General features: G+C 34.9%; 2 protein-coding genes across 2 annotated transcripts; both read left to right on the plus strand.

Moving 5' to 3' along the window:
- Positions 1-412: 412 nt before the first annotated feature.
- Positions 413-6,552, plus strand: LOC25502475 (cell division control protein 2 homolog). The gene is made up of 9 exons (XM_013590009.3): positions 413-922; positions 1,007-1,282; positions 1,373-1,508; positions 1,591-1,764; positions 2,407-2,570; positions 2,658-2,745; positions 2,846-2,899; positions 3,617-3,697; positions 6,329-6,552. Exons 1-9 carry the CDS (start codon positions 876-878, stop codon positions 6,353-6,355), a joined length of 1,047 nt encoding a protein of 348 aa, XP_013445463.2. The 5' UTR covers positions 413-875; the 3' UTR covers positions 6,356-6,552.
- LOC120575745 (uncharacterized) lies at positions 3,711-6,233 on the plus strand. Its single transcript, XM_039828615.1, has one exon. The coding sequence runs from the start codon at positions 4,717-4,719 to the stop codon at positions 5,590-5,592; it is 876 nt and encodes a 291-aa protein (XP_039684549.1). The 5' UTR covers positions 3,711-4,716; the 3' UTR covers positions 5,593-6,233.
- Positions 6,553-13,628: the final 7,076 nt, after the last annotated feature.

The following is a 13,628-nucleotide window of genomic DNA, read 5'->3' on the forward strand; positions in this document are numbered from 1 at the left end:
TATTTTTATTTTTTTGATAAATTGGAAAATAAAAGAACACAGGAAAAAAAAAAACAAGGGAACAAGAAAAGAAAAGAAACTAATCCGTGCTCACGGATGAGCAGTCATCAACATGAGATTGAATAAGTACTAAAAGACAATATTAAATTGAATCTTTAGAAAGAAAAATAAAGCTTTTTCAACCAATAGATTGAACTCAAGTGGTTAATGAGTTATGTCAAACGATGAATCATTCGGAAGAATTTGAATTCGATTCCATGGTGAAATAAGTCTTGGTCAAAATATACTCTTTGCGGCCAAACTCATCCTGAAAACTAGAGGGTTAACACACACAAAAAAACTCTCTCACCCCACTTCGCCAATTGGTTAATAGACCACGCCACCTCAAGTTACTAGCCAATAAACGAGCTATTGCATAGACTTGCCTGAAATACACAAAATCATGATCGCATACATGAATCTAAACCGTCTATTTTGGATGATATGTTGTCCTCACTCTAATCTACTCACATATACGTATAACGACTAACTAACAACTCTATACATATACGCTAAAAACTTCACATATTCAACGCATTCTTACACCGTCGTCCTAGGAGCAGAGAAGCCATTACTTGGCGTTCATTACCTACATACCAAGGTAATAACGTTTGGTTAATCAATGAAATACCTCGTGGCAAGCAACTATGTATATTCGTAACCGTATTTCGTTACTCACATTTTCGCGCCAAACACAGATCAAAGTATAAATAAAAACCCTTTCTTCTTCAAAATCTCACTCTTTCTTTCGCATCGCTATTTCATCATTCTCCTCAAGAATTAGGGTTTCTTCCTCAAATCCTCTCACTTTCTCTCTTCTCTTCTCCCATTTCACAATGCTGAGAAATCTCCAAGAACACGATTCAAATTACTCTGATTCTCTGTAAGTTCTTCATCAATCACACTCTAATCATTCAGTAATTCTACTTAATTTATTTAATTAATCAATCGAATTTCTTGTGATTAGGTTTGTTCGCATCATAGCATGCGAATTATGCTGCAGTACTTGTAATCCAAGGCGCAAGAAAAACATCAATGAAGGGAAACCGTTTGAAGATATGGAGTTTCTTGAGAAGCTTGGTGAAGGTGGTTTTGGTACAGTTTTCCGTTGCTGCGACGTCGAAACTAAACAAATCGTGGCTGTTAAGCAAATCTCTATTCTTGACACTTATAATGCTGTTCCTGGTTCCATCATCAGAGAAGTCTCGTTTCTTAGAGAATTGAATCATCCTAACATTGTTAGGTAATTATTACTAAAATTGAAACATTTTTAATTCATTTCTTCTTTAGGTTAAAGAATTATCAATTAATTGTACGATTGTGTTATGCACAGGTTGTTGAAGGTAAGGTACAAGAAGGGAACAAGACTCGTGCACTTGGTTTTAGAGTATCTTGATTGTGATCTTCATGATTACATTATTGACGCAGAACGCTTCAATTCATCTATTAACAATCCAATGACTAAAAAGGTAAATAAGGTTTATCTAAGATATTTTGTTGTAATCTTTTGTAATTAATGTGATTTTTTATTTAACTTTGGTGTTATTGCAGAGTTTTCTGTATCAGATACTATCTGCGGTGGAGTACTGTCATTCTCGGAAGATTATTCATAGAGATTTGAAACCGAGTAACCTTTTAATTGATCATTCTAAAGAGATAATCAAGTTGGCTGATTTTGGCTTGGCTAGAGAGTTGGGAGATCCTGACGTGTTATATTCGCCGAAGGTAATGTTTTTCTCGTTCCACAAGTAATCTTAGATCTTTTTCGTGCGTATTTGTGCATATGTAATTAATATGTATTAATGTTTTTAGTGCATAGTTGTTAAATTTAATCTTTCAACACTATTTCTGTTGCATATTATCATTGTGACATAAAATTAGATTTATAATGTTAGCCAGTTGTGGTGATTCAAATTGTTGTGTCGGAGTTAGTACTTTCCTGCATTATAAGTTGTCTCTTCTCGAAACAGATGCTCTTCTATACGCACTAGTCAAGAATTTAACTCATGACCATATGCGTAAGAGATCTAGTTATATGTCAATTTTGGAAAACAATGTTATTTTTGATTAGGACACTTGGACATAGATATACACAGAGACAAGTCATGATTTGAAAGCATTACAACTAGAGTAACTGAAAGGGATTAAAAAAGAAATAGTTATTCACAAGAGTGGTCAATTATAATGGAATAGTTTGTGATCTTATAATGAAAGTTGATGTAATGGTTCCTGATATAACCATAGTAGTTGTCTTTATTTATTTCCAAAAACACCTGAGATATTGTAATGGTTTCTGAGAGTAGATCTTATAATGAAAGTAGATGTAATGTAATGGTTCCTGAAATATCTTTTACACTATTGTCACAGGTAGCAACTCGGTTTTATAGGGCACCTGAGTTATTGTTTGAATGTGGCCAATATTCAACTCCAATTGATATTTGGTCTGTGGGCTGTATTTTTGGTGAGATGGTACTTGGACTACCAATTCTCCGAGCAATTGATTGCAAGGATGAACTAGAGACGATTTTCAGGTAATTTTTTCACTCACACAAAACAGGATTTATTTCCCCTTTTTTATTTTCAATCAAACCAACAAAGCCTTTTTTCTATATATGAAGAATGTTCGGCACCCCAACAGAGGAAACATGGCCAGGGGTCACTACTTTATGTGCTAACCTTCAAACCTATCCCAAATTTAGACCAATGGTACCAAATTTTCACTTCTCAAATATATGAGTTATTTTTCACCAATTGTCCTGTTATTGGATCTTGCTTATGTGCCTCTGTGCAACTGTGTGTACTGTAGGACCTGTCATCAATTTTTCCTCCTTTTGATCCAACTGGTCTTAATCTTCTAATGGTGAGTCTCATTTTCTCACTAATTTTGGTTTGGTAACATGATTTGAAGATCCTTAGGTTTACTGCACCGCATTAGCCACACGCTGCTGTGAAGGTGCTGCTATAACATTAGTTCACCCCTTTTGTCTTGAAAATATGTCCTAATTAAAAATGAATGCTTTTACAATCCTAAGTTTAAATTGCTTATATATATTTTCATTGAAGGTGAATTTGTGGTCATGTAAACCGCATTAGCGACACCCTGCTGTGAAGATCCGTATATACATTGCTAATTACTAATTGATCTTCTGCCACTAAAAATTTACCTTATCATCACTTTCACACCTTATGTTTTTTTCTTTTTCATTGTGTCAATGTATCACACATATCTCACTTTCTTTCTCTTCCCATTCCCTTAATACTATAAATAGTTACCAATGTAATGCATGAAATAGCAAGTGTTTGAAAATTTGATATATCAAATAAACAAATTTTTGAAATTGAAAATATTTGATCAGATTATTTATAAAAATTTCTTACAGAGCAAGTAATGTGGTTAAGAATTTTAAATTTCAGATAACAATTTAAAATTTTGTTCAACTTCATTTTATAAATCAAGTTATATCATCACTGGTATTGTAAGAACAAAATCAGTGATTTACTAATTTTTTTTATATCTTTTCCTTTCTTGGTCTCATTTTCAATACTTTCTTTCATGCCGGTTTCTTATGCATTGCAGAGGATGCTTTGCTTGGACCCAAACAAGAGGATTTCTGCCGAAGCTGCTCTTAGACATGCTTACTTTGATGACTTGGATCCGGTATATCCTATTCTACTCTCTTAAACTATCTCTCTCTTGTTGCTACGTCTTTTATTTTATCTGTGCCTGTGTGTGTTCAAAGCTACCTACAAGAATGAGGTATGTAAGACCTATGCAATGGTAGATGACTATTTAACAATCATCACAAAAATTTAAATAAAAGCCAGCATTAAGCTATTCAATACTACCTAATTCCCTAAATGTAGCAATAACATTAGAAACTTTTTATACCCTTTTCTATTCAGTATTTAACTACATTAGTTTTTTCCTTACCAAATTAGCGCTATTTGTAACCAATAACTAAACAATAAAAAACGAATTCAGTTTGATTTTCCAAAATAACTTCACCATCCTCAACTTCACTCATGCCAGTGATTCCTAATTCTCATGTCTGTCGGTAAAGAGCATGCTAGTGCAAATATAACTGTATGAAGAATGAGATTTTTTCTAATCGCATGACTTTTTCTTTCCAATTCCCTCCCCTCTGGGAGTCCTTCCTTCATCATCTTGCTCCTCCTTTATCCCTTCACACTACCTCTCTATATCCACAAAAACGCCATCAACGGAATCACCATCTTCGCCGTTGTGATAGAGCCTCCACATAAATTGCTCCATATTCTTTGGGCAATCCAACATCCATCAGAGCCATCATTAAGTTGTGCACAATTTCAGTAAATACATTTTGGTGGTTATCAACATTGATGTCTCCTTTAACCATAAAGTAGCAACTAATATTGTGATCGTTTTACTAATGAGAGATGGAAGTTTTTCAAAGTTAAATCTTATTGGCACTCTCATGAACTCCTTGTGTATAATAGGAAAGTCTGAGCCGATTATATGTCATTCATAAGATAGGTTGAGTTCAGCTTAACCACGATGATCTCGAGGTGAATTCAAAGTATAACGTGAATAGCATAAAAAAGAATTGTAGGAGTCTTTGATATATTTCGGTAAATTTCAGTATAAAGGAAATTCACATAGTTGTTTACACCTTAACTAAGATTACTACATTCATTACGATGGAGCAGTCCGTCACAATAAAAAGACCGATTACCATGGAGGGTGGGAACAACAACATCACAGAAGAGTTTGTGACTATGATGGAAGGTGGTAGCTGCACCGCCAACAGCAAAAATGTAGAAGAGTTTGCGACTACGATGGAGGATGGCAGCACCACCCCCACCAACAAGGCAGAAGAGATTGTGATGATAATGGATGGTGTCAGCATCCCCACCACCGACAATAACAATGCAGAAAAGTTTGGGATGACAGTGGAGGATGACACCACCAGCACCACCAGTAGCAACAATGCAGAGGAGTTTTCGATGACGATGGAGGGTGGCAGCAGCACCACACCAACCAATAATAACTCCGAAGCGTTTGTAGTGGGATGTTTGCTGTCGATCAGGACAACATTTGGTGAAGAATTTGAAGCCCAAGTTGTTACGTTTGATCATTCCTCCAACATCCTCGGACTCATGGAAGGTTCCAAAGACGCCCCTCTTCGAAAAATTAGGCTTTTGAACACTGATTACATCCAAGACTTCACCTTTTTAGGTCAACATGAAGACCCACTTGATCCACGTAATTTCTACGTTGATCTCAATGATCTCCAAGCAAGAGAAGAACTTGCCATTAGACAAGCAGAGGCAGATGCTGAGAGGATTGGGGTTGGTGTTACAAGCGAAGCACAGAACATCTTTGATGCTTTATCTAAAACGCTTCCAGTCCGCTGGGACAAGACTGTCATAGTTGTAATGAATGAGGTGCGTATCAGCAGTCCTTATCACCCGGATTGTGTGAATGGCGGTGCTCCTGCTGCCAATGACCGGGTGAAGAAAGTGCTTGAGATGTTGAGGAAGCGTTTGCAACTTCCCTGTTCTGGTGGTCAGTAGAGTTACAAAATGATCATTTGAGGTATTGAGCTCTCAGGTTCTGTTTTTCTTTTGGAGTTCATTTGAGGTATTTCCCTCAAATACATCTTAATAGTGTACTTTTTGGAGTTGGATTTTGTAGGGAAAACTTTAGAGGACTATGTTTATATTTAATATACCTGTTATTTTTAAAAACAAATTGAAAGAACAAAATATAAATGATCATATAATACTTCAATCACACTCAATTCATTTAAAAAAATATTTTAGAGTACCCTTAATTTAAAAGAACAACAGTAAGCCCTCCCCTATTTCTCCCTCTAAAACCCTCCATCTAAACATACTCTTACGCTTTGTTTTGTAGTTTGGAGAGGAAGGGAGGGGAGAGCTTTGAGAGGGTGGGAAATATAGAATATTTTTTAGAAATCTTTCACATTGTTTTGAAAGAGTATTGCTTTAGAGCTTTGAGAATGTTGAAGCATGTGATTCAAGGTGTGTTAGATTTTGAACCCAAAAAGGGATCTAAGGTTTGTATATTTAACGTGTTAATTCTCATTGGCAAGATAAACCAGTTACAATTAGTTGTCCTAAACTCACGATGAGTTTAACAAATTCTCTGAGCAAACATTTCTACCTTCAATTATCATTTCTTAAAAAAGTTACTACCTTCAATTATCATTTGTAAACTCTTCAAAAAACAAAAAAATTGTTTTAAATTCTTTGGATGACTAACTAACCATGTTTTGTTTTCATTCAGGTTATTAAAGGAAGATCAAAGTCCTAATCAGCTGAAGAAGTGGAGACAGTTCGGTTTAAATTCTTTGGATGACTTTTTTTTTTTGTTACAATTTTTTTGGATGACTAAGTGTTGAATGTTTATTTTAGTCCTCCTATCCCTTATTTTTCATAACCATTCCCCATTCGTTACAAGGGCAATGCACGTATAAATTGCTTTGTTAGTATTTTTAATTGTTCGTTAGTTTCTTCTTATTCTTATTCCTTTTACAAAAATTGTTCGTTAGTTGGTAGTTTGCTTTATTCCTTCCTGGCTCTGTTAAAAAATTAACCAGTGCATTCAACCTACACCATTTCAGAAAGGTTGATATTTTGTTAGTGAATCAAATATTTATAAATATCACAATATTTATGTAGGAGAGAAATATCAAATATGTCTAAAAGTTAAAGTATAATAAATTTTGTCAAAAAAAGAAAGTATTAACTAGTTATGACCGGTAAAGAAATGTGAACAACACTCTGAATTTTTTTTTTTTTTTTGAAGAAACACTGTGAATCTTCAATTACTTGTGTTTAATTTTACAGCAATGCTATTAACCACGAATGAAAATAAACGAAAACCACGAATTGTACTAAAGTGATTTTCACAAATATTATTTTAATATAAAAATAAAAAACAAAAAAAGTAGCATTTGGTGGAATACACGCCAGCGTATATTGTAATTCGTATTTTCCGTGGATTCAGTTTCGTGGGAAATGGTATTTCCCTTAATTTTATGTTGATATCAAAAATACATAACGCTTATAAAATAAAATAATTATTGCACCATATAAAGTATTAAGTATATAACATTTTTTTTTTTTTTAAGGAATAACATTTCATTACATGAACATTTTTTTTTGGATGAAATGTTTATCAACATTTCATGAAAATAAGTACTAAAATATATGTACTAATTAATGTTGTGGTGACATACATCTTCGTCTTTGTACATCACAGTATATATATTAACGACTGACTGAAAATAATTATATGTCTTTTATGTCAAACATATTGTGTTATAAGAGTAGAACTTGATTGTTGGGTTGAATAAAGATTACAAGAAACCCTGGAGTTTGTGATTATAGTGTACGATTGAAATTAAAGTCTTTGAGGAGACATAAGTTTTAATTGAATTGTCATATGATAATCTTGTTTTATGCTACCATGTTTATGCCTTTTGCTTGAGGACAAGCAAAAATTTAAGTGTGGGGGATTTTGATGAGTCAATAATTATCTGGCGAGCTAGACCACAGAACACATGGTCTGCTCGCCACCAACTCGCCATGGCGAGCTGACAGCATCAAAACTTGATGTTGGCTCGTTTCAAGCAGTTTTTGGGCGGCTTCGTGTCAGGTTTTCTCTGTGATGTTTTTATTAAAGTAAACTCCTCAAACCAAGGTCCTATTTGATAATCTTTTAAAAGGTTTTCTTGAGAATGAAGCAAGTATTTAACATAATTAGTAATGCATGGCATACGAGAGAATGATATGATATAAGTCGGGTAGCAAACTAATCCTCAAGGAAGGGAATGAATGTAGAGCCTCGACATAGTTGGTCGAGAACTAAAATGCTAAGCATGAGTCTCAAGTATGTTAAGACGCGAAGTGATTAGTGTATTCTCTTCGCACATGAATAAGAATAACCATGCAAGCATGATAAGCCGTGAATAGATAAGCTAAACCATTCACTATGAATGAGAATGTATATGTAGGTAGCTTACCGCTAAACGGGTAGTTCACGGACCTGTGGTAAACGAGCAAGTATGTATAGGTTTACCCCTTCATGTATGTATGATCAAGACTATGACGTATGTGTAGTTTACCACAAATAGGATCGATTAAGGATCCGTGGTAAATGAGTATGTAAGATGTAGGTGTCGTGGGAACGGGATAAGCTCCGCAAAGGGAGCCCATACGTCACTGAGGGAGTCCGATGTGCCTTAGCTAGGTTTTCATCGGTCATGTATGGGATTGTACTCGGGGTTACTCCACCTGGGGCTCTCCGTAAAATGAACTTAGATAATATGTTTGTTCAACGATAACATCTATGTATGAATGATTATGATTATGTATGATTATGATATGATGTTAGACACATACAAGTTTATAAAATAGAGCAAGTTATGAATGTTAAACTGATGATGATCTTACGTTTCCCTAATCGTCCGGTTTAGGATCGTGTCATGAATAAGCATGTAAAGTCTTGATGTGTTTAGCGTATCTTGAGTTAGCGGTCTTAGGTTCCCTTTAACCGCCAAGACACGTATGATGTAAGCAAGACCTATGACAAGTTAAGATGAACCTACGACGGATCTAGTTTACACGACCGTCTAGGCAAGCATGACGACACACGTATAATCAACCGTCAGGTTGTATTGTAGACACGTGGTGACTGTAGGTTTCCCCCGAGGTTACCTATAGCCTAGGATTAGGTAGAACTCACTGAGACATTATGTCTCGTCCCAATCCTTAATTGTTTTAGATAAACAGGATGGCATTGCAAGCTAGTAGCCGAATGGATATTTCAGCAAGTGCTCGTTCGTATTCGCTGCAAGATGTTTGAAGGTGAGAAAAACACAAGAGGGGGGGGGGGGGGGGGGGGTTGAATTGTGTTTTCTTTTTCTCAAGATAAAATCTTCTTCTGAGGTCACTTCAGAATCTGTTGGAAAACGCTTCTGATGTGATGACACTTCAGAAGCAGTTGACTTGCTTCTGATGTGCAGTTCAGAATAGGATGCATAGCGGAGTAAAACAGAGTACGAAAGAAGAAAGAAAGACACATGCAATTATACAAGTTCCTTCCACAAACCGGAAGTCAGTCATGTCACCCTTGCACTTCCAAGGAGAGTTCCACTAAGTTTAATCACAACTGCTCAATACGACACCTAGTATGAGACTTCAAATTGCTCAAGCACGCAGGCAAGAGACTTCCTTTGCTCAAGCACACATGCAAGAGACTTCCTATGCTCAAGCACTAAAGAAAGAGACTTCTATTCAAACAGAATTACACAGAAAATTGTTTGAGTTTGAATACTTGATATACAATCAGTGGTGTTCACAATACAATGCAAATGAAAGACTCTTTAGACTTAAGAATTTCTAAGATATATCAAATGAACACAGAAATTCTAAGTGCTTTTATGTGAAACAAAATTAGCAGAGTTTGGGCGCTTTTTGGTTTGTTGTCTCGTGTCTGATCTTCAAGTTTTCACTCCTTTATATTGAGATGTGAAAGAGTCGTTGAGATCTTTAAGCACGTCAAAAGAGTCGTTGTGAAACCTTGATCAATCACCAATGATCTTTTGCCTGATTTGGTTGTTGTCCTATGAAGGATCACGTTCAAATCCATTCCTATTCTGAAGGAACATTTATGCAGGCAGAGCTGTTTTTCTTGTCTTGTAGCGTAGACATAAACAGAGCAGTGGAGGTAGTGGTCGTACACTTCGTACTTTGTCAACGCTCTTTGAAGGATAAGCATCCAATGCCTTCTATTCCTTTCAAATGAACCGTTGCCACCTTTCCTTTAGTATTTCGCTTTCTTTAGACAAGGTTGAATCCATTAAACAACTATTTAAAACTCTTAGGTTGCATCTCCTGATGAACTATAGTTTCTGGTGATATACAGCTTCTGATGAAATAGCTTATGAACTTGCTTCTGATGAACTCGCTTCTGATGACGTCATCAGGTGCATTTTGTCTTCAGGAGCATCTTAACTTCAGGAGCATTTTTAACTTCAGAGGCAGATTTCTTCAGATGCTTTAGGCTTCTCTTTTTGTTGATTCCTTTGCTCTCTTTTGTTCTTCCAAGACCTTTTAAAATGATCAAACTTTGTCTATGGTCCTGTACACTTGAACAAATATTAGCAATGTCCAATTGACAATTTTTAATACCTTGTTATCATCAAAACTATTAAGGTTTATTGTAAAACACATTTTGTTCCAACAATGTTTTGGATTTCAAGGACGCATTTACTATGTTTTAGGCAAGTTGTGTTGTATTGGTATTGTACGAACGCATATTGTTGTATAGGATATTCATTCGAATGTATTCAAGTTGTAAATTTTAATGTATCCAGTACTAAAAATAACGAACATGCTAAACTTTCTAGATACGTTTAGTATGAGCGTTACAACTAATTATTAAAAATCATGTTTTAATGTTTTATTGAGAATTTAATGTTTCCGTTAGCTGCAACGAAGAGATAATGCAACCTATGAGTAACACGCTTATAGTAAATTATAAAAATTTCAGTTTGCCACAACGAAGAGATAATGTGGTATATATCCGTTCACCACAACGAAAAGATAATGTGGTATATTTATGTTCGCCACAACGAAGAGATAATGTGGTATACCTCCGTTCGCCACAACGAAGAGATAATATGGTATATATCCGTTCACCACAACAAAAAGATAATGTGATATATTTCCGTTCGCCACAACGAAGGGATAATGTGGTATACCTCTGTTCGCCACAACGAAGAGATAATGTGGTATATCCTCGTTCGCCACAATGAAGAGATAACGTGGCATATCCCCATTTTCTACAACGAAGAGATAATGTAGCCTATGAGGTACGTGGTCATAGTAATTTAAGATAATCGTCGTTTGCTACAACAAAGAGATAATGTAGCTTATGAGGTACATGCTCATAGTAATTTTAAATACGTTCCGTTTATAACTATAACAATAAGTGATATTATTCTCTTTCAGACGTACAAACAAGAAGATTATTTTATTTACATTATTCTTATAACTAATCAACAATTTGGAATGTCATGAAAATTTATGATACCGCAAGACTCCAAAAACATGTATTTTTTTTTTAAAGTCTATTGAAGTTATTAGGCTTGCCAGGCTAATTATATGATGAGTCAGTGTTAGCCTGTGCGCCGGTCATGATCTGAGATTGGGTCGTGACAGTTTTGGCAGTAAGGGGAATGAGGATCTTTCAGAGAAAGCAAAAGTGAAGCTCTCACAACCTATGTCTCTTAAGGATATAGCAAAGACTTGTGATGCTTCTGCTCGCGGTGTTATTTCCGAGTATGCACAGCAATTCGGTGGAGGAACATTCAGCTCTAAGTATGGAGAATGGCAGGAGTTCACATCTTGGGAGGATTTGTTAGCTGCATAATGAACTATTCTTAAATAGTGGCAAACATTATATGAAGACCTTTTTAATTTTGGCCTAGGAGGTTTCAAACATTATTATATTTCAACTAGCAAATTAGTACAATGCAGTGAATTGTGTTAAGAGTTTTTTTTCTTAAAATTAGTAGAGTTTGGTTTGGTGCTATATCATTGATCACACAAAATAAATTAGCAAAAAAAAACGTTGAATATAAAATAGAGTTTGTCAATTTCATTGGATAGATTATGAAAATGGAACACATGAAGCTATTAGAGGAAGTAGAAGCATACATGAAGCAGATATAAGTGAAATGGGACTCATCATCAAATCGAAAAGTAAAGTAGACAATGTTGCATTAGAATCTCTATCTTGTGCGTGTTAATGTTATTATTAGTTTTCCCTTTCGCATGTGTACAGTGTACTTGACCCTTTATTTTATGCCGTTTTTTATAGTACTTGAACAAATAGAGTTGCATCATTATTCGTATATAACAAAGTCTTTCGAAATCTTGTGCAATATCCATTAATTTGCTCATTTTTCTTTTGAAACAATTTTTTATAAGATACGTTATTCAACCCGTGCGAAGCAAAGTTTCGTAACATTCCGAATAAGTCTCGATTTTTTTTAATTTTTCGTCCAAAACGCGCAAAATTGCAATTGAAAAAATAAAAAAAAATCACGACTTATTCAGAATGTTACGAAACTTTGCACATCCTCTATATGTATTTTTATAGAGATGTCTATAAAGTTTCGTTGCATTTCGACTAAGTCTCGATTTATTTTGATTTTTCGACCGAACCATGCAAAATCACATTTTGTTTCCAAGTGCGAGTCCGAAAAAGTATCCTAGAGGTTGAATTTTTATCACGATTTTTTGCACTCATGTTTAGAACAAAAAAATAACATCTCCCACAAAAAATTTGAATTTTTCAACAAGGGACGGATTAAATATGAATTTTTAACGTGCCTAAAACTTAAGACACCAAAACATCAACCTAAAAATTGATTTTTGAGCTGTTCTTTTGCAGACACCTCTATAAAAATACATATAGAGGATTTGCAAATTTACGTAGTATTTCGACTAAGCCTCAATTTATTTTGAATTTTTTACTGAAACGCGTAAAATCGCAATATTTTTCCAACTAAGCGTCTGGAAAAGTTATATAGAGGTTGAGTTTTTTCATCACTTTTTGCAAACATGTTAAGGACATAAAAAAACATTTAATGCGCCAAAAAACTCAAGATACCAAAACATCAAAACGTCGATTAGAAATTGAATTTTGAGCTGTTTTTTTTTTTTTTTTGCAGAAAACTCTATAAAAATACATATATAGAGGGTCTGTAAAGTTTCGTAAAATTCCGAATAAGTTTCGATTTATTTTGATATTTCGATCGAAACACGTAAAATCACAACTGGAACTACACAGAAGTGCAACAAAACCAGCTGCAATTAACTGCTGCTGGAGCCAGCGGTAGTTAACTATTGTTGGGGATAATTTGATCATTTACTTGTATTTTTAAGAACTTATTGATGTCAGAAAAGCAATTGTTTGAATATTTTCATCTTCAACTCTATAAGACCCGTGCGGCGCACGGGTCTGTAAAGTTTCGTAAAATTCCGAATAAGTTTCGATTTATTTTGATATTTCGATCGAAACGCGTAAAATCACAACTGGAACTACACAGAAGTGCAACAAAACCAGCTGCAATTAACTGCTGCTGGAGCCAGCAGTAGTTAACTACTATTGGGGGTAATTTGATCATTTACTTGTATTTTTAAGAACTTATTGATGTCAGAAAAGCAATTTTCTGAATATTTTCATCTTCAACTCTATAAGACCCGTGCGGCGCACGGGTCTGTAAAGTTTCGTAAAATTTTGAATAAGTTTCGATTTATTTTGATATTTCGATCGAAACGCGTAAAATCACAACTGAAACTACACAGAAGTGCAACAAAACCAGCTGCAATTAACTGTTGCTGGAGCCAGCGGTAGTTAACTACTATTGGGGGTAATTTGATCATTTATGCGTATTTTTAAGAACTTATTGATGTCAGAAAAACAATTGTCTGAATGTTTTGCACCAGATTTTTCAATATAGATGTGTAAAGACTGATCAATCCGTGTGGAGGGGAAAGGTTTGTTAATG

The sequence above is a fragment of the Medicago truncatula genome, chromosome 8, assembly GCF_003473485.1.
Source record: "Medicago truncatula cultivar Jemalong A17 chromosome 8, MtrunA17r5.0-ANR, whole genome shotgun sequence".
NCBI classification, from domain to species: domain Eukaryota; kingdom Viridiplantae; phylum Streptophyta; class Magnoliopsida; order Fabales; family Fabaceae; genus Medicago; species Medicago truncatula.

Bases quoted from the DNA above. Each gene is read 5' to 3' on its own strand.
- LOC25502475 (XM_013590009.3), top strand. From the start codon at position 876: ATGCTGAGAAATCTCCAAGAACACGATTCAAATTACTCTGATTCTCT. The intron at 1,283-1,372 runs GTAATTATTACT...TGTTATGCACAG, and splicing joins AATCATCCTAACATTGTTAG to GTTGTTGAAGGTAAGGTACA. The intron at 1,765-2,406 runs GTAATGTTTTTC...CTATTGTCACAG, and splicing joins ACGTGTTATATTCGCCGAAG to GTAGCAACTCGGTTTTATAG.
- LOC120575745 (XM_039828615.1), top strand. From the start codon at position 4,717: ATGGAGCAGTCCGTCACAATAAAAAGACCGATTACCATGGAGGGTGGG.